The sequence below is a fragment of the Lutjanus erythropterus genome, chromosome 15_unloc_1, assembly GCF_056507025.1.
Source record: "Lutjanus erythropterus isolate fLutEry1 chromosome 15_unloc_1, fLutEry1.hap2, whole genome shotgun sequence".
In the NCBI taxonomy this organism is placed as follows: Eukaryota; Metazoa; Chordata; class Actinopteri; order Lutjaniformes; family Lutjanidae; genus Lutjanus; species Lutjanus erythropterus.
This window is the reverse complement of record NC_139342.1, coordinates 352,776-378,346: the sequence shown is the minus strand read 5'-3', so window position 1 is coordinate 378,346 and position 25,571 is coordinate 352,776. Positions and strand designations below refer to the sequence as shown.

Below are 25,571 nucleotides of genomic sequence, written 5' to 3'. Positions count from 1 at the left end.
AAAGGCTCCAAATCCTGATATAATTTGTTCATTATACTATTGACTAAGGCAATGTTTTAGTATTTAATATTTTAAGTTGAACTTAAAGAAAGAAAGAAAGGAAGAAAGAAAGGAAGAAAGATTTTATAAATAAAGTTTTATTTACAGTTTATTAACAGTCACGTGTGGTCTGGATAACCTGTGGCTACAGTCCAATGAACTTCCTTTTCTGACTTGACTTCGAAGAGGTAAGTCGCACATGGCCGTCTTTGCTCTCACAAGATTATACATTTAACCATGCTTGACAAAAATCGCTGGAAGCCACCTATATGATAACGGAGTGTGTTTATGGTGTGTATGTGATGACACTTAAGTAAACCAACGCAGTTGTAAAGACCGCAGTTTTAACATGTACGACTGCCTTTGACTGCGTTTATTAGCGATAGCATTAGCTTCGGTGCTAACCTAGCTTTATCTTACGTGCTAACCGTAGCGTTAGCTTACGTGCTAACCGTAGCATTAGCTTACGTGCTAACCGTAGCATTAGCTTACGTGCTAGCGGTAGTATCGCTATGCATACGCCCTGCGAACCGAGCGTCTTCGCCTGTGAAGCTGCCTTTTTAGCCACAGCATCGCTATCCCTCAGTCAGCCCAATAGCTTCACTTAGCAAGGCAGCTGTGGATAAAGCAGTAGCATTAGCGCGCCCCCCCCCCCCTCCGCGAGCAGAAGAGCGTCATCTACAGTGTAACGGACGGTGGCAGAGAAACAAGCTATGCCAGAAACCATCAGTATTATTCAGTTAGCTTGATAAGGTTTTTGCTCGGTTATTTAGAAAAAAAACATACAGTTCCAAATACACTTGAGAGGGAAATATTAACTCTTTGTTGAATTAGAATATTAAGATGTCAGCATTTTATAATAGATACCCACTTATGTTATTGTGCCTTTTACTTATTAATGGTAAATAAACAATGTAAGTAAGTGGCAAAATGTTTGTTCCAATAGGGAATGGCTTAACTCATACTAACAAATAATATCAATATGTGCTATTTCCCCAAATCATTACACATTCAGTTTATACTTAAATTATAATACATTATAATTACATTAATATGATTATGCGTAATCAGCATTGATTGTGCTTGTCACTTTTGTGTCAACATGTTTTAATCAGTCTTCTTGAATGTGGTGTGATTAAAATGTTACTGTTTCTCATGCTGTTTAATTTTTTCAGTTGTGCATCATGTCACATGAGCATGTATTGATGCAGGTTTTGTCTGTCAATGATTGGTTCATTTTCTCTTTCCATGGGTATCTTCTATCAACATCATGGTCTGAAAACTTGCTTCAACAAACTTAGAGGTATGTATGAATGGTGGTGAAAGAAGGGTTCTTATGATCTTAAAGAGCCCTAAACTAAATATGCTCTTTTTGAAATGATTAGCATGCCAATTTAATGTGTGGGCTCTGGTATAAGGCATTTCAGGAGCAAAATTGCTAATCCACAGACCACACCATAACTTATGCAGTTTCAAATCCAGAGAGTGAAACACATCTTTGTGCTGCTGCCTGGATTAAAAACTTAAGAGGCCTTATGAGTGCCGGTTGTCTGTGTTACTCATGTTAATAATTAATGAGCATCAAAGGACTTCAAGTTTGTAACTACAAATGCCAAGAAGGAGATGTGTGTATATATCTTGTGCATGTCACACAAGTATGCAGCAACTGACAAAATGATAACTGCCCTTCTTCATCCCTATTGCATGTCACTGATTAGTTCATTTTCTTTTTCCATGGGTATCTTCTATCAACATTGTGATCTGAAAACTTGCCTCAACAAACATACAGGTATGTATGAATGGTGGTGAAAGAAGGGTTCCTATACTCTTAAAAGTAGTAATACCTGACCTGAGTAAAAGTATTTTAGTCTTATCAGAATGTACTTAATGAAAAATTCAAGTTTTTTTGAGAGTTTAAATTATCACACCATAGTGTAAGTTGTAGAAAAATATTGCAAAGCAGATTCTATGATTGATGGGGGGTGGCATGCCTGTTCTAAGAAGCCAAACTTTTCGGAGCTCCCCAAAACAGCCTGGTTTTCATGCCAATTCAAATGAAGAGGTTGAATAATTTATTTAGCATAAGATGTAAGGCAGCTTTGTCAACGTGTTAAGGTTATTGAGCACTATTACCCATAAAATTTAATCATTTTGTGTATCATTTAGATACACATTTACACATTGATGAAAGCAGGTTACCATGATAGGGGCTGATTAACCATCAGGAGGTATTTAAGGTTCAGTGTTTTTTGAGTGTTAACCTCAACATGTGGACAGGAGGATCCAGGACTTTAACCCCCAATCATGTGAAAATGGATGACCCATCGTCCCCTCACAGCCACCCTGGAAGGATCACTTGATCCTTCATTTTATGAGAAAGATTTAAATTGAAAGGCACATATTAAAGATTGGTAAAGAATTGTTGTAAGTGGAAAACAACTAGTAATAACTAAAGATGTAAGATGCATGTAGGGTAGTAAAAAGTACATAACACAAGTACTTCATACACAACATTGCAGTGCTATGGTTTGTAATTCAATGTTTTGTCCATCCTTACTATATGAGTGAAGTACATCGTGTAGGTTGTTGATTAATATCCATAGTGATCACACATCTAGAAAGTGATTAAGCTTGTGATGCTGATGAAGTCAACAGTGTTTTATATATCGATAAAATGAGCTATCGTGGTTTTGTGTTGTCTGATACTACACATTTCCTTTACTCTATAAATTAATGTCATTGACGAACATAATTTCTTGACCTAGTGGATGAATTCATGAGTTTTCATGTCGGCTCGTTGAACATTTAAACCATATCATGTTCTATTAGATCACAGTGTACTAGGCTGTTATACTATATTACATTATATCATAGTACATTACATAGTTATATTATTAAATCATATTGTATTGTGCTATTATGCATATACCTCACTTTTTCCCCAAGCATGTATCAAGAACAGACACGCATACAAGTACCCATGGGATGATTCATCTTGTTTGTTCCCACTGTCATTGTATTGTCATCAACAACATGTAAATAAAAAAAAAGAAATAATGTTGAATCACACTGATTGCAAGTGAATTCAGAGTCACACTTATGAGTAATGATGTGGGAATAGAAATATTGTAATAAATAATTGGTTGCTTTGTCCATGTGTCTTTCAGATGCCACGCAAGGTGAACCGTCGTGCTGAGCACATGAGGAAGACCTGGGCTGCCCGCAAGCAGTCCAGTGTCCCGCCTCCCCCCGATGACCCTGGCTTGGGCACTGGAGAAATCCATCCCCACCAGTACGCTGTGATAGCGAGCAAAAACTCTGAGAATACTCTGAAATATGCTGAAAAAGCGCAAAACTCTGACAAAACTCTGAAATATGCTGAAAAAGCGCAAAACTCTGATGAAACAATGAAAAACTCTGAAAAAACCTCTGAAAAAACCTCTGAAAAAAACCCTGAAAAACCTCTGAAAACCTCTGAACAACCTCTGCCTGTCTCTGATCACTCTCTGCCTCCCTCTGCTCAATCTCTGCCCAACTCTGGCAATGTTCCTGAACAGAATAATCACATGTCTGATATTCCTGTCCATAAGCAGTGTGTTGAAATGCATGTCCCTGCCACCATGACCGAAGCTGTTGAGGCGCCTCCTGCTGAATCCAAGCTTGCAGAAAACCATCCTGATGAAAGTGCTCCTGCTGAAACCAGTATGGCCCAAGCACCTGTAAAGTTTTTTGTACAAGGGTCATTCTCACAGCTCCACTACCAATTTGGGGATAATGCAGGTAAACAGTGTGTAGCTAACAGTTTAGCAGCAGTGATGATGAATGAGTTGAAAAGCATAACAACCTGGAGTAATGACAGGAAGAGTAATGATGTTGACACTGTTCTTAATGAAGGCAACAAGTTGTACACTACTCTTAAAGATGGTGGTCAAATAAGTGGGAAAAGTGGATATCTGCTTCTTGATGAGTTACCAAATGCATATGTAATGAAAGATGCACACTTCTCAATAAATTGGGGTCCAGCTTTCAGTGGTGCGGTTGGTGTTTTTGATGAGCCTGATGATTCAGATATGAGAGATATTAATGTACCACTGGACATAGCAATCCAAAGAGCACTGATGGATCATGATGCCTGCTTTGTCACTTTTGGTAGTAACACATGTGTGGTTGTCAAGCAGTGCGGCCATTTTGCTGTATTTGATCCTCACAAACGCAACAGTCAAGGTCATGTGGATGGAAAGACAGGTAAAGCTGTGGTTGTTTATCACTCCGACTACAGAGCGCTGTATGAGCACCTGGAGAAGCTGGCACAACAACTGGTTCCTTATTTCCGCACATTTGAAGACATGCCATTTGAGGTCAGAGGAGTCACGGTGAGAATCACTGGCGACAAGGTGCAACATTGCGACATGCCAACCACCAAGGTAGACAATGTAACAGACAGCAATGTCAACAAAAGCCAAATACAGAGACCACTTTACAGTGCTGTGTTAAAGGGAGAACATACCGGTAAAACACCAGCTACATGCACCAACTCCTTGTATGAACATATAACCAAAAACAAGAGAGATTCCTTTGAAGTAACTAATTCTGATGTGCAGATAATTGCAAACAGCCCACAACCAGTAAGCGCTATGAACACATCACATGGCAATGACACTGATACAAATACAGATGTTGAGATAACAAATGTATCCAAGATGTCATTTCCATACAAGCCACTGAGTGCAGTGACAAAAGGAAGACTTTGTTCACAGATGGGTGTGAGAAATGAGAATACAAAGCAGCTGCCACCTCAGGGAATGCCAGCTATGGGAAGAGTCTGTGAAACTAAATCAATTGCAGGTGATGGCAATTGTTTCTTTCGAGCTTTATCCTATGCCATTTCAGGAAGTGAGAATGGACACATGAAATTGCGCCGGGGAATCGTTCAGCACCTGGAAACAAATGCAGCAGAATTCCACAAGTACTTGAGAGCTGGCCGTTCCTCTATTCCAGATCATCTTAACAGTTCAAACATGAAATGCTCAGGTATATTTGCCACTGAGATTGAAATCTGGGCAGCTGCTAACCTACTGCAGGTTGACATATACACATTTAATGCAGACAGATGGAATCATTACCCATGCATTCACATACCAGGTAACCATCAAGCAGGAAACAGAAGTGCTGAGGCCATTTACCTGAATCACAAGGATGGGAATCATTATGATGTTGTGACATGTGTAAAGGATGCACACAACGACTCCATATGTGCCTCATTTGACAAACAGGGCGGTCAAGATGAACAAAGTTCAGATGGAAATACAAAGAAAGAACTATATCATGCAGATCGTTGGTCAAGAAAGAGGAAGTTGAAGGCTTTGGAGGAAACCTATGCAGCGAACAAAGAGGAGATTTCAAAGAAGAGAAAAGCAATGTATGTCACAACAAAAGCTAATCATCTAGAAAGAGAAAGAAAAAAATATGCAACAAATGAGCAATACAGAAATTCCACTAGGAATGCAAGTCACAAAAAGTACTATACAGACTTGGAGTATAAACACCATACTTGTGAGCGTAGTAAGAAAAGATATGCTTCTAACGAAGTGTTTCAACAGCATGTTTGTGAGCAGAGTAAGAAAAGATATGCTTCTGACCATGTGTTTCAGCAACGTGTTCGTGACCACAGCAAGAAAAGATATGCTTCTGACCATGTGTTTCAGCAAAGTGTTCGTGACCACAGCAAGAAAAGATATGCTTCTGACGATGTGTTTCAGCAAAGTGTTCGTGACCACAGCAAGAAAAGATATGCTTCTGACCATGTGTTTCAGCAAAGTGTTCGTGACCACAGCAAGAAAAGATATGCTTCTGACCATGTGTTTCAGCAAAGTGTTCGTGACCACAGCAAGAAAAGATATGCTTCTGACCATGTGTTTCAGCAAAGTGTTCGTGACCACAGCAAGAAAAAATATGCTTCTGACCATGTGTTTCAGCAAAGTGTTCGTGACCAGAGTAAAAACAGATATGCAAATACACCAGATCTGAAGAAACAATTATGTGAGGCAACAATGCAGAAGTATCACACTGATGAAAAATTCAGAGATGCAATTAAAAGTAAAAAACGTGCCAGTGTTCAAAAGCAAAAGGACAGGAAATTTGACATTACTTGTGTCATAGAGGATTTCCATAAAACAGTAAAGAATGGCCCCGAATATGTCTGCTGTTGTTGCCACAGACTTCTCTTCAGGTACCAAGTCAAAGGCTGTATGAAAAACAAATATTCTGCTGTGGGTTCTGATGGCAACGCACTTGCTGATAAATGTATAACAAGTACATATTTGCATGTATGTGATAAATTATGTGGAAAAACTTGCAGTTTTCAAGATGAGGCTTTTTCCAAATTGTGGATCTGTCATACATGTGATAGGCATCTTCTCAAGGGCAAAGTGCCTGCCCAGAGTGTTGCTAACAACTTGCATTTGAAACCCATTCCACCTGAGCTAGAATGTCTCAATGAGTTGGAACAACACCTCATTTCTCTGCACATTCCCTTTGTCCGATTCATACCGTTGAAGAAGGGAGGCCAGAACTCTGTGCAAGGACCAACTGTGTGTGTGCCATCCAATCTGTCGCACGTGACCAGCATTTTGCCAAGGGATGAAAGTGAGGATAAATTGGTGAGGATGAAACTGAAACGTAAATTGACCTACAAAGGACACTATCAAGACATGCATGTGGATACTGCAAAAATCAAAAGTGGTCTGAATTATCTAATACTCAACAATACATGGTACAAGGATGTGAGTATCAACCCAAACTGGATCAACACATTAGAGGAAACAGAGAATGAAACAATTGAAGATGAGATGACTGAAAGTAATGAAAAAGTTGACGATGATGATGCACCAGAAATACAAGATTTTTCACACATTAAAGACCAGCATGGGATGTTTGCATCCTCTTGTTTGCAACCTGTGGATTTGGGTCAAGAGATACTAGATCAGCATTTTGATGGCATTTTATCCATTGCCCCAGCAGAAGAGAATTCTCCAATTAGACTGTTGTCTGATGGCACAAATGAACCCAAATGTTTCCCAGTCTTATTTCCCAAAGGAGCGCCTACTTTTCACGATGAGCGCCCAGAAAGAATAACACTATGCAAATATTTCAATCAACGCATACTTAATGCAGATGGCCGTTTTGCTCAAAACACTGACTATTTATTCTATGCTCAATATATGTCAGAACTGAATCAAATACTGTCAAATGTGTCAATAGCAATGAGAAAAGGAACAGATAAAGGTTTGAAGGAAAAGGTTACCACAGACATGCTTACAGACCTGGAATCTTTGAAAAAAATTCTGCACTTTGATGAGGGTTACAAATTTCTCAGGCCTATCAGAGGAACACCTCCATTTTGGCAAGCAGCACAGAAAGATGTGTTTGCAATGATAAGACAGCTTGGTATTCCTACATGGTTCTGTTCATTTAGCTCTGCTGACATGAGATGGCCTGAAATGCTGAATGCTATGCTAAGGCAAGAACGTAAACAAGTGAACCTGGAAGACCTTTCATGGCTAGACAAATGCGCATTATTAAAACACAATCCAGTAACTGCAGCCAGGATGTTTGACTACCGATGGCATTGCTTCCTAAGAGATGTTATCCAGAGCCCTGCAGCACCAATAGGCAAGATCACAGACTACTTTTATCGAGTGGAGTTTCAGATGCGTGGCTCGCCCCACATACACGCGGTATTTTGGGTTGACAAAGCTCCAAAAATAGACAAAGACTCTGATGCAGAAGTTGTAGAGTTCTGTGATAAATATGTCACGTGTCAAATGCCATCTGATCCGGACCTGTTGGATTTAATTGATGTGCAGAAACATAGTGAATACCATGCAAAATCTTGTGACAAAAACAATGCAAAGAAGAAGAAAGGAGAAATACATTGCAGATTCAACTTTCCAAGACCTGTCTCAGAGCGCACATTTATCACCAGACCAGGTGTTGATGCAGAATTTAAGGAACAACAAGAAACTGGCTCTGAAACACGTGAAGGGGAAATTCTTTTCCGCCCAGTTGTCATGGAAAATGAAAGCGTGGAGAAACTGTTTGAACAAATGAAAACTGTACTCTCAAACTGTGAACAAAGACAAAAGTTCCACTCTGCTGAGCAATTTTTTGAATATTTTGGCATATCACAAGAATTGTTTCAGAAAGCAAATTGTCAGCTTACCAAAAGGACGAGCATCGTACTACAACGGAAACCACAAGATGTTTGGCTAAACCAGTACAATCCTGATCTACTTCGCTGCTGGCGAGCAAACATGGACATTCAGTTTGTTGTTGATGCATATTCATGTGTCGTGTACATTATTTCATATGCCCTCAAAAGTGAACGAGAAATGGGACTGCTGCTTGATCAGGCTCAAAAGGAGGCCATGAATGGAAATTTAGAGGCCAAGGAGTCAATGAAAAAAATTGGCACAGTTTTCTTGCAAAGCCGACAAGTTTCAGCACAAGAATGTTGTTACAGATTAACGGGCCTACCACTCAAACACTGTTCACGTGGCACACAGTTCATACCAACTGGTGAACATCCTGTTAGAATGAGTGTACCGTTGAGTCAACTTAAACAGCAAAATGATAACAGTCAGACTGACGACCAGCATTTATGGATGAAAAACATTGTGGACCGATACAAAAACAGACCAGACACGCCACCATTTCTAAACATGTGCCTTGCAACATTTGCCTCAGAGTACAGAGCTCTTCCTAAATCACAGATCCCCAAAGGTGATAATAGTAATGTGATCCAGTTGAAAAATAAGTTTGGCTTTGTTACCAAAAGAACAAATGAAGAGAAACCTGCTGTGATCCGTTATCCAAGATTGTCACCACTGAAGCAATCTGAAGCCTACCACCACAGCATACTGCAACTATTTTTGCCCCATTATTTGGACTGCCAACTGAAACCTGCACAGTTTGAAACATACAAAGACTTTTATGACCATGGTGCTGTGAACAATGAGAACGACACATTGGAGAATGTCAAATCTATAGTGGGTAGAAACCGTGCTCTGTTTGAGAAAGAAGCTGACCAAATAGATGAAGCGGAAAAGATGTTGAAAGAAAATGGGGAACTGGAAGATGCGTGGTCACAGATTTGCCCACAAGCTGAGCTTGAAAGACTGGAATGTCAAAAATTAACAGAGGAAGACACCAGTGACACAAATGATGAACAGTGCAGTAATGATAACATCCCAGATCTACAGCCAAATAAACAATCTGTTTACACAGTAGAAGCTAATGGAACTCAAATGACAAGAGCTGATGCTTTACAGTTGTTACGATCTTTGAATGAGGAGCAGTCTGCAGTTTTCTACAAAGTTCGACAGTGGTGTTTGCAGAAAGTCAATGGTGAGAATCCTCAGCCCCTAAAAGTATTCATTACCGGTGGAGCAGGAACAGGCAAAAGCCATTTGATCAAGGCTATTTATTATGAGTCAACTAAAATTCTCAAAAGACTCCATCCTGATCAACCAGATGCCACTACTGTTGTACTAACAGCCCCGACGGGTGTAGCTGCCTACAACATAAATGCAAATACTATACATAATACATTTTCAATCGGAACAGACCTGTCCCTACCCATCAAAAACTTGACAGAAGAAAAAATAAACTCTTTGCGTGCAAAACTAGGAAACCTTGAAATATTGATCATCGATGAAATATCTATGGTTGACCACAGACTTTTAACATATGTACATGGAAGATTGAGACAAATCAAGCAACCAGGTGACAACACCGCATTTGCTAAGGTGTGTATTCTTGCAGTCGGAGACTTTTATCAGTTGCCCCCAGTGAAAGGTTCTGCTTTGTACAATGACTTCAAGTACATAAACCTATGGGAGGATGAATTCCATATTGCTGAGCTGACTCAAGTAGTCAGGCAAAAGGACTCAGACTTTGCTCATGCCTTGAATCGCATACGCACTCGTGCAAAGGACACACCTCTTCGAGACCCTGATGTTGAAATGCTTAAAAGTTGTGAAACTGGAGAAGACAACGACGCATTGCACATTTATGCTACAAATAAAGAGGTTGATGATTATAACCTGAAACGCTTAAATGTGACCTGTCCAGAGTCTGTCACCATAAAAGCACGTGATTATGAGAGAAATGCTGAGACAGGAAGACTTCAGATAAAGGATGGCCATCATCACAAGGTTTATAATACTTGTCTCCAGAAATACATCCATGTAGGAATAGGAGCTCGTATCATGTTGCTGAAAAACATCGATGTGTCTGATGGACTCGTAAACGGTGCTTTTGGAACTATTGCAAAAATGGTGAATGCCAATCAAGATAGTGAAGACAATGAGCAAAATTTCCCAACTTCCATCCACGTGGCATTTGATGACCCCAGGGTTGGTCAAAAACAGCGGGCAAAAACACGCACCATTGACCCTGAAGGGAGAACGATAACCATCCTAGAACCTGAGGAAGAACATGTTACCCGTAACGGAGGCTTACGCAGACAATATCCAATAAGGTTGGCATGGGCATGCACTATCCACAAAGTACAAGGCTTAACCATTGACAGAGTTGTTGTGTCTCTCAAAAAGATTTTTTCCTCTGGACAAGCATATGTCGCTCTAAGTCGTGTCACAAGTCTAAGTGGCTTAACAATTGAGGACTTTAAAGAATCTGCCATTTATTGCAATGCAAAAGTATCAGAAGCAACTGGCAAAATGCAGCCATTTATACCACCTCTCTCTTCCACCAACACCTCACGATCTGCTTTCACCATCATATTGCACAACACTCAAAGTCTTAAAGCTCACTTTCCAGATGTTGAAACTAACACTCTAATGAATAATGCTGATTGCATTTGCCTTACAGAGACATGGTTAGGAGTTGATGACCCACCACAGCAGCCTTGTCTTACAGGCTTCCAGTTCACACACGTTTCTCGAGGTCAAAGTTATGACAGCACTCATACACAGTTGCAACACTTGAAACAAGACTCTCATGGTGGAGTTGGAATATATCATTCAGTGACAAAAGATGTTCAAATATGGCCTACAAAATGCTACAATATTGAATGTCTGATATTTCAAGTGAAGAGCATTAACTTGACTGCTGCTGTTGTTTACAGACCTGCGAGTTACCCTGTTGCCATCTTTTGTCAACATCTAAAACAACTGATTGACCTCATTGATCAATGCCCTGGCATGAAAATCATTATGGGAGACTTTAATGAAAATGCACTGGATAACGGTAAGCTGGTGAGATTTTTCACTGTACAAAATTACACCCAGTATGTACAAACAGCAACAACTGACAAAGGCACTTTAATTGATCATGTTTATGTGAAAGATGGTGCTAACATACTTGTGGATGTGCTGCCAATTTATTACAGCTATCATGAAATGGTACGTATTGCAGTTCTGTAGATTTATCTTCGTAGTACACATTATTGAATGTTGCCATTATCATTTTCATCTGTCTCTAAGTCTGTCACAAGTTTGCACATGCATTTTGTAAATAATTTCAACATAATTTATTTTTAGGACAGATTATACTATGTTTTTAAAATGGGATTGTCTTTTATGTATTATTCTCTTTCTTGCATCAAAAACTATATATTAATTTTTTGATGGAGAAATTGAGCATTAGTCTGCTGAAAAGAAAATACCTTGGGAGACTCCAATGGACCCCATAAAGACTAGCGACCACTTTGTTGGAGCTAGCGGGGATCCAAATTAAAGATAAATAGAGTCTCCCATTATGCCAATGCAGACATGCTCAGCAATGAAATACACACTGATGTGTACATGTTTTAATACCAAATGACAAAATCAATTTAACTGATCACCTGTACATCCGAGACTGCTGATGCTTCGAGTATATGACACCTACCATGCCCGGGAACATAATGCACTTTCTATAGCCTTTCTTTCCACCACTGTTAATATTACCCTTGTTATTGTCATTTTCATATTTGAGGATGCTTACCACACACACAAGCACACACACACACACACACACACAGACACACACGCACGCATACATACACGTCCTGAACTATCACACTGAGGCAGCATCCCATATCAATCCAGCAACTAGACTACTTCTCCTTCAACAGGTAAACCTCCATCATTTGACTTATCATGTCTTTCTTATTTGTATGACTGGCTGTTAATTCATATAGTACAGTTAACTTGTTTCATGCAAAAACAATCATTCATTCTTTCTTTCTTTCTGTACCTGCTTTGCCTTCTCTTTTATATCATGACATATGACTCAAAATATCTCCTCATTACAATTATTTTCTTACAGAAAAACCTGAACCTGTGGAGAAGCATCCAATATTCCCCATCAAAAGCTGTGGAACCTACACCTGTTTGAACACCACATCCTAATCCAAAGACTCATATGAAGCTAAAGTTGTCCAGAATACCTTCAATCACAAGTTCAAGGCCACATAAAAAGGTAAGTAACTCATTTTAACACACTGATCACATTCACATGCTTTTCATGCTAAATATGTCACTTACAATTCCTAATCCTATGTCCTATATCTACCTCAAATTGTTTCCATAAATTATAGCCATGTCTGTATCTATTAGGAGCCCAGACATCATCTCCAAATTCATCTGGAACTTCCCTGGCAGACCGTCAACTATGTACAGAAAGCCCTCCTCGTTACTTGGGGCACTTCCATTCTCCTGTTGCACTACAATAATCAACATGCAGGATTTTGCCCTGGTAAAACTACTGGATTGCTTCTTCAATCAGGAAAAGGTAGGCCATGACTCAGTTAACCTGTTTACCAACCTTGCCCATAGATGTGCCATAATTACTAATTCTACAAATGTTTTCTGTTTTCTTTCAGACTTTCCCAAGCCAGTATTATGATGTGCAACATCAGGACTGTGGGCAAAGACAAAGGGACTCATGATTACGTTGTCTAGTGTGGTCTACCATGTCCGTGCTCAAAATAATCAAATATCATATATTCAGCACTGACGTGACCCTTGACAGGACCCTTTCCTTCAAGAATCATTTAAAAGTAACGGCAACCAAGGTGAACTCTTGTAACAACTTGCTCAGCAAGCTTGCTGGTGCAAAATGGGATATTTCAACCTCCGCACTACAAACCTCAGCAACATTGTGCCCCTGTTTGGTCCATGTCATACACCATGTGGACATGAAGCCTGCCCTCTCCAACAACTGAGTTGAGAACTGGCCACCCTCCACACAGCAGACCAGGAGGCAACTGTTTGGCTGAAAGACTTTGTATTTACTAAATAAATAGCACTTTTTTGGGACATAGACTCATGATATACAACATCTTGAATGTTTTATTTGAACACTGAATTTTTTTGTAAGGGGAAAATTTGGATACGCCAGGTTGTATTCATATGTATATATATATGTGTATATATATATATATATATATATATATATATACATATATATATAACATCTGTCAAGTAACCATATATGTTCATGCTTAAGGACACACACAAACAACAATATGTGTATTTTGGTATATTTGCAAAAGGTTCTTTTTTATTGATATTATAATGATGACTGCTTTCTTTCTTTTTTGTGATCAAGTTTTTATTATTTCATTTTCTTTTTTAACAATATACCAACATTATGTCTGTTTTCGATATTTGGTGTTTACTTTGATATTACAAGACATTACATGTAATTCATTGTCCAAACAAAGACATGTATTGCAATGGTGTGGAAATGCTGTGTTGCCTTGATGTGGATGTACACTCATGACTTTTCAAATATAGTGCTAATTCATGCTTTTAATAATAAGAAAAGTATTAATTATTTCATATTCATATAGCTCATTCCATTGAAAAAATACATTACTTTTTTTTCTCATATGACTGACACTGCCATATTTTCACATGGGATGTATTTCAGTTACAGTGTGAAACTGTTAATACAAGTAGTTAAAACAAAATGGAGTCCCTGTATTCATTGTTCATCAGACACCCTCTGCAAATTTAGAAAACAGATTTCACTCAGAACCCAAAGCAATTCATTTCCTGTCAGGCTTTTACTGTAAAATGTGGCCAGGAAAATATTGAGTAACAACAATGAGATCTAGCTCAAATTTTGCAATTGCCCCCTTGTGTCCATTTTGTGTTACTACAAAAGTAGTTTGACTGACATATGGATGCAAATATCTGCTATGAGTAAAATGTCAGATATTAGGATTAAATAAATTATCCACAACATTAGCATTAAAAAATAGCATGTTTGTAGTGTTTAATCTATGAAGTTAAAAATTTTGGACCATTTCCAAAAGAGTGCAGAGCTGTACAATTGACTTATGTGAAAGCAAAAAAGTGGTTCCCAGATTTCTCCGCTGGCCCATCTTTGGCTTATGAGAAAATTTCCGCACATCCTCCTCTATTATTCAATTCTACAATTCAATTTGAGTTGTGTTTCTGATTGGCGTAGAACCAATTAATTACTTTGAAACACCTGTTGGTCCTCACACAAAGAATGTATCATGTCATCCCAAAAAATGGTGCTACACAATGAATTCCAGTTGTTTCATATCAAGCCCTAGCCTATGTAAGTATCTCTAAACAAACGGCCGTCAAACAGCCCATTCATTCTGTGATATTCATTAGACATTATGCTTTCGTCCACAAACACTGATGACATTTGGGGAAAATGCAAGAAATGAAATACACATGGGATAATGTCAGAAAATAAAACAACAACAAAAATGATTCATGGATAGACTACAATCTACTGAGACATGTTGTGGAAATTTGGTTTATTTCCCTGCATCAAGCATGTGAGTTCAGAAAATAAACACCGGGTTCATTTATTTCCTGCCAGAGGCTTTTGCTATGATATTTGGCCGTCAACAGGTTGCTCGCATGTGCCAATCACCCTCTTGTTACTGGAACTTTTGGCTCAGTTTTTGCCTTTTCTTGGTGTATTTATTAGTGTATTATTATTATTATTATTATTAGCCGTTCGGCCAATCGTCTGTGTGTCACAGCACGGTCAAATTTGGAAAACAGAGAAGTGGCTTTGAGGTATACTTAAGTAAAGAGATGGTCTTCCTGTCTGAACTTTCACTTACCTTCATTTAGGTCAAATCATAATAGTACACTCACATCTGTGTCTTTATTTTACAGCCTCTCCCATACACAACCATTATTATCTGTGATTGCTTAAACATTAAAATACCTATTGAAACTTTGAAATACACATCAATAGGTGTATGTTTTGATGTTCAAATGGAGTCTCTGTGTGAAAGTATACCACAAATGTCATTAGCGTGCAGGCTGGCTGAAAAGCCGATTTCAAGAAATGTGTGACTTGGAAAGAGTATGTGTCGCTCGGAGCTTTCGGGGACAGGGTGGGGAACATCTTGCACCAAGGCAGATGAGGGTCACGCTGGGTGGTGAGGGTCACGGTGGCTGGTTTGGGGCGGAACAGGTTAGAACCCGCAAATTGCCGCTTGCGGCTATATTTAGGGTTCTAACCCCGAAGGGGTAGAACCCTTCTAAGATTGTACCGGTTTATTATTATTATTATTATTTTTTGTTGTCTGCCGCTTGAGCTAAAATTCCCGTGAGCTGGAATGAGCCAGAAACCTGAAACTTGGCCCACTGATTGGAAATGATGTGCATCAACTTTTATTAAAATATGAGCCCAGTCGGCCACATGGTGGCGCTGTAATTAAGGCTTAAAAATGACTTTTTGGGGAGGCCACGCCCCTCACACCATAAGTCTGATTGACTTGAAATTTGACACACAGGTCCAGCTCAATGTCCTCTACAAAAAAGCCTCTAGGACCATTAAGGTCCGCCTGACTAGATTTTTTGCTAATTTGCATAATTTGAAAAACAGTAAAATGACATAAACTTTTACAAGTTTGACTCCATCAACACCAAATTTGGTACAGAGCTTTGGGGGATGACCAGAGACATTTCTATTACAAATGAGCCAGATTGATCAAAAAACACGGCCGCCACGGACCAATGAATCTTCGCTGTGGGCGGAGCTTAGAATTGATTGGCCATAACTCCCACACCCTTTGACCTATCATCACCAAACTTGGTGGATAGGTCCACAATGAGACTTGGCAGCTGCCTCCCAAAGCATTTCGAGCTCAGCCTATAGGGGGCGCTATAAATGCCACACATCTGTATCTCAAAGACCGTTGGATGGAATTTCACCAAATTTGGTATGCATGCTCTAGGGGTGGCTATTAACCAATATCATGAGTGCCATGTTGACAGGTGCAAGTGGGCGTGGCCTATTCGTCATTAACCGTTCGGAAGGACCTAGGGACATGAAACTTGGTACATGGACTTTAAATGACATCCAAATATTGCTCAAAAAAATTGGTCCCAATCGGCCTCATGGGGGCGCTATAACATAGAGTTTAAGTTTGAAAGGCTCTGCCCGCCGCACCGCAAGTGCTATTGACTTGAAATTTTACACACACGTCCTCCCGATAATCCTCTACAAAAAAGCCTCTTGCACCATGAATGTCGCCCTTACGGAATTTTTGCTAATTTTAATAATGTTAAAAACAGTAAAATGAATAAACTTTTACAGTTTTGACTCGATCAACACCAAATTTGGTACACGGCTTTGGGGGATGACGAGACGCATTTCTATTATAAATGAGCCAGATTGGTCAAAAAACGCGGCCGCCACGGACAGATGAATCTTTGCTGTGGGCGGAGCTTAGAATCGATCGGCCATAACTCCAACACCCTTTGACCTATCGTCTCCAATCTTGGTGGGTAGGTCCACAATGAGACTTGGAAGCATACCCTAAAAAAGATTTTGAGCTCAGCCTATAGGGGGCGCCACCACCATTCCCAGATATTCCCGTTTTTTCCCAAACCGTTTTTCCCATTGAAAATGAATGAGGGGATCTTCAAAAATCACAACATTTCACCTTTTTTCAAACGGTAACTACCGATTCATCCTTTCAGCTAGAAACTCCATTCAAACTGGAAAATGTTCAGCAATTCCTTGACTTTTCACATATGATTCAACTTTTCAATACCATTCAAACTTTCCAAAAATATTCAGTGTTTTCTGAAACTTGGTTATAATGGAAGTGGATGAGAAAATCCTTCAAACTCACTCATCTTCACCCACGCTTCACCAACTCATACATTCACGTAGAAACTCCATTCCAACTCTGAAACGTTGACATCGCCGTCGACTTTCAGTGACCAATTCGTCTTTTCCATATCTCTTTTAGTTTTTCTACAGCAGCTGTTTAAAAATCATGAAATTTTCAGCCCTTCTCAGAATTTATAATGGGTGTGTATTGCGTGGAATGTTGCAACTTAGAGTGGGTGATGTCATCGCTAGAGTGCACAGCACCTCTGAAATCATCAAGAAATTTTCTCTTAAACTCGCCATTGCGGCCACATCGTTCACTCTACATACACAAATTGTACACCAAATTGTAGGAAAAGCCGTTCCGGTCGCAGAGGTGCGACCGCTGAAGAAAACGGATTTAGGGTTTTGGCCGCAGGCGGTCTGAAACGACAACAAGTCCGACCGCCTGCCCCATTCGCTCCCATGTTAAGGGAGAGCCCAAATTTCTGGAAGAAAGCAGACCCTTCCAGTTATGTCCATCGTGGCTCTGGCCTCATTTTTCACACCACAGAAATGAAATTTACACCTTTGTGATCCGCATCCCGTCCTCTCGCCGACGGTGTGCTTTTTGTAGCTGTAGCACTTATGGTTTTTCATTAAACAGTTGGAGTTTGAGAGGAACTTTTGGCTCAGTTTCTGCCTTTTCTCTGTGTATTTAAATATGACTGTGCCATTACCGACCGGTGATTGGCTGAATCGACTCCAGCCGTTTGGCCAATCGTCTGTGTGTCACAGCACAGTTGAAACAGTTGGAGTTTGAGAGCAACTTTTGGCTCAGTTTCTGCCTTTTCTCAGTGTATTTAAATTTGACTGTGCCATTGCCGACTGGTGATTGGCTGAATCAACTCCAGCCTTTCAGCCAATCGTCTGTGTGTCACAGCACAGTCAAATGTGGAAAACAGAGAAATGGCTTTGAGGTATACTTAAGTAAAGAGATGGTCTTCCTGTCTGAACTTTCACTTACCTTCATTTAGGTCAAATCATAATAGTACACTCACATCTGTGTCTTTATTTTACAGCCTCTCCCATACACAACCATTATTATCTCCACATTTCTCCCAAAATGATCATGATCGTGGAACTGTGATTGCTTAAACATTAAAATACCTATTGAAACTTTGAAATACACATCGATAGGTACAATTTCAATGTATGTTTTGATGTTCAAATGGAGTCTCTGTGTGAAAGTATACCACAAATGTCATTAGCGTGTAGGCTGGCTGAAAAGCCCGTGTGACTTGGAAAGAGTATGTGTTGCTTGGAGCTTTCGGGGACAGGGTGGGGAACGTCTTGCACTACGGCAGATGAGGGTCACGCTGGGTGGTGAGGGTCACGGTGGCTGGTTTGGGGCGGAACAGGTTAGAACCCGCAAATTGCCGCTTGCGGCTATATTTATTATTATTATTATTATTATTTTTTGTTGTCTGCCGCTTGAGCTAAAATTCCCGTGAGCTGGAATGAGCCAGAAAACTGAAACTTGGCCCACTGATTGGAAATGATGTGCATCAACTTTTATTAAAATATGAGCCCAGTCGGCCACATGGTGGCGCTGTAATTAAGGCTTAAAAATGACTTTTTGGGGAGGCCACGCCCCTCACACCATAAGTCTGATTGACTTGAAATTTGACACACAGGTCCAGCTCAATGTCCTCTACAAAAAAGCCTCTAGAACCATGAAGGTCCGTCATACTACGTTTTTTGCTAATTTGCATAATTTGAAAAACAGTAAAATGACATAAACTTTGACAATTTTGACTCCATCAACACCAAATTTGGTACAGAGCTTTGGGGGATGACGAGACACATTTCTATTACAAATGAGCCAGATTGATCAAAAAACACGGCCACCACGGACCAATGAATCTTCGCTGTGGGCGGAGCTTAGAATTGATTGGCCATAACTCCCACACCCTTTGACCTATCATCACCAAACTTGGTGGATAGGTCCACAATGAGACTTGGCAGCTGCCTACCAAAGCATTTTGAGCTCAGCCTATAGGGGGCGCTATAAATGAGCACGTCTGTATCTCAAAGACCGTTGGATGGAATTTCACCAAATTTGGTATGCATGCTCTAGGGGTGGCTATTAACTAATAGCTTGAGTGCCATGTTGATAGGTGCAAGTGGGCGTGGCCTATTCGTCATTATTAATTTATGACCAGCTGGAAGGACCTAGGGACATGAAACTTGGTACATGGACTATAAATGACATCCAAATATTGCTCCAAAAAATTGGTCCCAATCGGCCTCATGGGGGCGCTATAACATAGAGTTTAAGTTTGAAAAGCTCTGCCCGCCGCACCGCAAGTGCTATTGACTTGAAATTTTACACACACGTCCTCCCGATTATCCTCTACAAAAAAGCCTCTTGCACCATGAACGCCGCCCTTACAGAATTTTTGCTAATTTTAATAATGTTAAAAACAGTAAAATGACATAAACTTTTACAGTTTTGACTCCATCGACACCAAATTTGGTACACGGCTTTGGGGGATGACCAGACACATTTCTATTACAAATGAGCCAGATTGGTCAAAAAACACGGCCGCCACGGACCAATGAATCTTCGCTGTGGGCGGAGCTTAGAATTGATTGGCGATAACTCCCACACCCTTTGACCTATCATCACCAATCTTGGTGGGTAGGTCCACAATGAGATTTGGAAGCACACCCATGAAAAAGATTTTGAGATTGGCACATAGGGGGCGCCACCGCCATTCCCAGATATATCCCGTTTTTTCCCAAACCGTTTTCCCATTGAAAATGAATGAGGGAATCTTCAAAAATCACCTTTTTTCAAACGGTAACTACCGATTCATACTTTCAGCTAGAAACTCCATTCAAACTGGAAAGTGTTCAGCCATTCCTTGACTTTTTACATATGATTCAACTTTTCAATACCATTCAAACTTTCCAAAATATTCAGTGTTTTCTGAAACTTGGTTATAATGGAAGTGGATGAGAAAATCCTTCAAACTCACTCATCTTCACCCACGCTTCACCAACTCATACATTCACGTAGAAACTCCGTTCCAACCCTGAAAGGTTGACATTGCCGTCGACTTTCAGGGACCGATTCGTATTTTCCATATCTCTTTTAGTTTTTCTACACCAGCTGTTTAAAAATCATGAAATTTTCAGCCCTTCTCAGAATTTATAATGGGTGTGTATTGCGTGGAATGTTGCAACTTAGAGTGGGTGATGTCATCGCTAGAGTGCACAGCACCTCTGAAATCATCAAGAAATTTTCTCTTAAACTCGCCGGTGCGGCCGCATCGTTCACTCTACATACACAAATTGTACACCAAATTGTAGGAAAAGCCGTTCCGGTCGCAGAGGTGCGACCGCTGAAGAAAACGGATTTAGGGTTTTGGCCGCAGGCGGTCTGAAACGACAACAAGTCCGACCACCTGCCCCATTCGCTCCCATGTTAAGCGAGAGCCCAAATTTCTGGAAGAAAGCAGACCGTTCCAGTTATGTCCATCGTGGCTCTGGCCTCATTTTTCACACCACAGAAATTAAATTTACACCTTTGCGATCCGCATCCCGTCCTCTCGCCGACAGTGTGCTTTTTGTAGCTGTAGCACTTACGGTTTTTCATTAAACAGTTGGAGTTTGAGAGGAACTTTTGGCTCAGTTTCTGCCTTTTCTCGGTGTATTTAAATATGACTGTGCCATTGCCGACCGGCGATTGGCTGAATCAACTCCAGCCGTTCGGCCAATCGTCTGTGTGTCACAGCACAGAACTTTTGGCTCAGTTTCTGCCTTTTCTCTGTGTATTTAAATTTGACTGTGCCTTTGCCAACCGGCGATTGGCTGAATCGACTCCAGTCGTTTGGCCAATTGTCTGCGTGTCACAGCACATCGAATTTGGAAAACAGAGAAGTGGCTTTGAGGTATACTTAAGTAAAGAGATGGTCTTCCTGTCTGAACTTTCACTTACCTTCATTTAGGTCAAATCATAATAGTACACTCACATCTGTGTCTTTATTTTACAGCCTCTCCCATACACAACCATTATTATCTCCACATTTCTCCCAAAATGATCATGATCGTGGAACTGTGATTGCTTAAACATTAAAATACCTGTTGAAACTTTGAAATACACATCAATAGGTACAATTTCAATGTATTTTTTCATGTTCAGATGGAGTCTCTGTGTGAAAGTATACCACAAATGTCATTAGCGTGTAGGCTGGCTGAAAACCCGATTTCAAGAAATGTGTGACTTGTAAAGAGTTATGTGTCGCTTGGAGCTTTCGGGGACAAGGTGGGGAACGTCTTGCGCTACGGCAGATGAGGGTCACGCTGGGTGGTGAGGGTCACGGTGGCTGGTTTGGGGCGGAACAGGTTAGAACCCGCAAATTGCCGCTTGCGGCTATATTTATTATTTTTTGTTGTCTGCCGCTTGAGCTCAAATTCCCGTGAGCTGGAATGAGCCAGAAACCTGAAACTTGGCCCACTGATTGGAAATGATGTGCATCAACTTTTATTAAAATATGAGCCCAGTCGGCCACATGGTGGCGCTGTAATTAAGGCTTAAACGTGACTTTTTGGGGAGGCCACGCCCCTCACACCATAAGTCTGATTGACTTGAAATTTGACACACAGGTCCAGCTCAATGTCCTCTACAAAAAAGCCTCTTGGACCATGAAGGTCCGCCTGACTAGATTTTTTGCTAATTTGCATAATTTGAAAAACAGTAAAATGACATAAACTTTTACAATTTTGACTCCATCAACACCAAATTTGGTACAGAGCTTTGGGGGATGACGAGACACATTTCTATTACAAATGAGCCAGATTGATCAAAAAACACGGCCGCCACGGACCAATGAATCTTCGCTGTGGGCGGAGCTTAGAATTGATTGGCCATAACTCCCACACCCTTTGACCTATCATCACCAAACTTGGTGGATAGGTCCACAATGAGACTTGGCAGCTGCCTACCAAAGCATTTTGAGCTCAGCCTATAGGGGGCGCTATAAATGCCACACATCTGTATCTCAAAGACCGTTGGATGGAATTTCACCAAATTTGGTATGCATGCTCTAGGGGTGGCTATTAACCAAGATCATGAGTGCCATGTTGACAGGTGCAAGTGGGCGTGGCCTATTCGTCATTAAGCGTTCGGAAGGACCTAGGGACATGAAACTTGGTACATGGACTATAAATGACATCCAAATATTGCTCAAAAAAATTGGTCCCAATTGGCCTCATGGGGGCGCTATAACATAGAGTTTAAGTTTAAAAGGCTCTGCCCGCTGCACCGCAAGTGCTATTGACTTGAAATTTTACACACACGTCCTCCCGATTATCCTCTACAAAAAAGCCTCTTGCACCATGAACACCGCCCTTACAGAATTTTTGCTAATTTCAATAATGTTAAAAACAGTAAAATGAATAAACTTTTACAGTTTTGACTCCATCGACACCAAATTTGGTACACGGCTTTGGGGGATGACGAGACGCATTTCTATTATAAATGAGCCAGATTGGTCAAAAAACACGGCCTCCACGGACCGATGAATCTTCGCTGTGGGCGGAGCTTAGAATCGATTGGCCATAACTCCCACACCCTTTGACCTATCGTCACCAATATTGGTGGGTAGGTCCACAACAAGACTTGGAAGCACACCCTGAAAAAGATTTTGAGATTGGCACATAGGGGGCGCCACCGCCATTCCCAGATATATCCCGTTTTTCCCCAAACCGTTTTCCCATTGAAAATGAATGAGGGAATCTTAAAAGATCACAAAACTTCACCTTTTTTCAAACGGTAACTACCGATTCATACTTTCAGCTAGAAACTCCATTCAAACTGGAAAATGTTCAGCAATTCCTTGACTTTTCACATGTGATTCAACTTTTCAATACCATTCAAACTTTCCAAAATATTCAGTGTTTTCTGAAACTTGGTTATAATGGAAGTCTATGAGAAAATCCTTCAAACTCACTCATCTTCACCCACGCTTCACCACCTCATACATTCACGTAGAAACTCCATTCCAACTCTGAAACGTTGACATCGCCGTCGACTTTCAGTGACCGATTTGTATTTTCCATATCTCTTTTAGTTTTTCTACACCAGCTGTTTAAAAATCATGAAATTTTCAGCCCTTCTCAGAATTTATAATGGGTGTGTATTGCGTGGAATGTTGCAACTTAGAGTGGGTGATGTCATCGCTAGAGTGCACAGCACCTGTGAAATCATCGAGAAGTTTTCTCTTAAACTCGCTGGTGTGGCCACATCGTTCACTCTACATACACAAATTGTACACCAAATTGTAGGAAAAGCCGTTCCGGTCGCAGAGGTGTGACCTCTGAAGAAAACGGATTTAGGGTTTTGGCTGCAGGAGGTCTGAAAGGACGACAAGTCCGACCACCTGCCCCATTCGCTCCCATGTTAAGCGAGAGCCCAAATTTCTGGAAGAAAGCAGACCGTTCCAGTTATGTCCATCGTGGCTCTGGCCTCATTTTTCACACCACAGAAATGAAATTTACACCTTTGCGATCCGCATCCCGTCCTCTCGCCGACGGTGTGCTTTTTGTAGCTGTAGCACTTACGGTTTTTCATTAAACAGTTGGAGTTTGAGAGGAACTTTTGGCTCAGTTTCTGCCTTTTCTCTCTGTATTTAAAGTTGACTGTGCCATTGCTGACCGGCGATTGGCTGAATCAACTCCAGCCGTTCGGCCAATCGTTTGTGTGTCACAGCACAGTCAAATTTGAAAGGGCCTATTTCAGCAACCTGACTTCTTTGTAGTTAAAGCCTCATCATACAGAGGCAATTACATATGTGTCAGTCTGCCTGTCTGGGTCTGTCTGTCACTGTCTTTCTGTGTCCATCTTGGACATTTTAGACTGCAGTCTTTTTTAGCTGTTTAGTTAAGCTGTTTTTTCTATGTGTAAGTGGACATACACGCAGACAGACAAACACACTCACACATACACAAATGCACGACAGTGCGTGAACATACACACACACACACAGACACACAGTGATACATTTACTGCTATTAATAATTAGCATATTGGTATGGGGATACTAGTTGGCAGTGAGCATCAGGCACACTCAAAATTTCATGTGAAATTTTCTAGTTCATTCATTCACTCATTCATTCATTCCTGAAAATGAAAATTTCATTCATGAAAATTTCAAATGCTCTGCAGAGATCAGATGAAGGCCACAGGATTTGTTTAAAGCCAATTTCCCAATTGCGTAACTTATATCATCAGGCCTTATGACCACATTATCATGAGATACATCGCCAACAGTAAAAACATCACTTTTAACACAGTTAAAAAGCTCCATGCAATGTCTTCTCCATAATTCATTAATATTTACACTGCCACTTACCCCCTCCATACTGGAGGACAAAGGTATTTTACTATGATTCATAATCTTGACTTCATTCCAAAAATTGTTAACATCATTTTGTTGCATCTTCCTAGCCAATGCATTTGCTCTCAGAGTCAGTTCATTCCTCTTAATATAATGTACTGCATATTTGAACCTAGCAACAGCTTTCTTTTTAATTTCACACTCAGGTCCATGCCTTGATTTACCAGCAATAAACCAATTTTTAAAAGCTTCTCTGGCTTGCTGGTGGAGTTCATCCACATACTCATTCCAGCCTGGCCTGAAGCTGCACTTCTTTGCTTTTCTCTGAATGAGTGGTTTACTAGCCTCATTCAGACCCTGCACAATTCTGTCATATAGTACACATAGCTCTTCTTTGTGATTTGGCATACCACAGTTGAAATTATCGCACGTTTCCTGTTCATGTATCCTATATTCGCCACATCGTGGATTATCTAAATATTCTCCATCAGGGGGCGCCATATGAACACAACAGTGTCATAGACCACAGCTCTCCTAGACTTGCTGCTGACATTACACTGTTTGGGTGCAGCTCTTAAAAGACTAACCCAACCTAAAAATGCCTGGAAATAGTTCTATATTTTGTCCATATTGAGCTTATTTTTTGAAGTAGTACCAAGTATTATACACCATATTCAGGAAAATCTACCATTTTATGTGATGCAGTGTAAAATCACATTTATTCATGACCTTTGAATGAGCATGCCATATTTCACAAAAAAATAAAATCGCCCAGTAAAGAAAACTTGTTTTGTTGAATATCTCAGTCAACCAGGGTAGTTTTTTTTCAATGTGAAAAGTTGTACTTCAGTGTTTTGAAGCTACATATGAAGTTTTGTGCAAATACCCTTTTTCTTCTGTGAGTTACAGCTAATTGAGGCGGACTTTACCACTAAAGACCTAATATACACACACAATATACTAAACATCAGCAACTAACAGGAAAAATAAATGTAGATTTTGTCAACATGTTCATAT

The 25,571-nt window shown here is 40.3% G+C and overlaps 1 protein-coding gene and 2 long non-coding RNA genes across 4 annotated transcripts; all 3 read left to right on the top strand.

The window, feature by feature from the left end:
• Positions 1 to 246: 246 nt before the first annotated feature.
• Positions 247 to 4,068, top strand: LOC146304430 (uncharacterized). Of its 2 annotated transcripts, none has more exons than XR_014769359.1 (2): positions 247 to 1,342; positions 3,207 to 4,068. It is a non-coding gene; the product is annotated as an uncharacterized LOC146304430 (long non-coding RNA). The 2 variants fall into 2 exon arrangements; XR_014769360.1 differs by lacking the exon at positions 247 to 1,342 and adding an exon at positions 1,593 to 1,828.
• An 89-nt stretch (positions 4,069 to 4,157) lies between these two features.
• On the top strand, positions 4,158 to 11,458 carry LOC146304429 (uncharacterized). The gene is made up of 3 exons (XM_084714168.1): positions 4,158 to 4,463; positions 6,819 to 11,315; positions 11,450 to 11,458. The coding sequence occupies exons 1-3, from the start codon at positions 4,158 to 4,160 to the stop codon at positions 11,456 to 11,458; spliced, it is 4,812 nt and encodes a 1,603-aa protein (XP_084570294.1).
• A 597-nt stretch (positions 11,459 to 12,055) lies between these two features.
• LOC146304428 (uncharacterized) lies at positions 12,056 to 13,330 on the top strand. Its single transcript, XR_014769363.1, has 3 exons — positions 12,056 to 12,522; positions 12,641 to 12,834; positions 12,926 to 13,330. It is a non-coding gene; the product is annotated as an uncharacterized LOC146304428 (long non-coding RNA).
• The last annotated feature ends 12,241 nt before the right edge of the window (positions 13,331 to 25,571 follow it).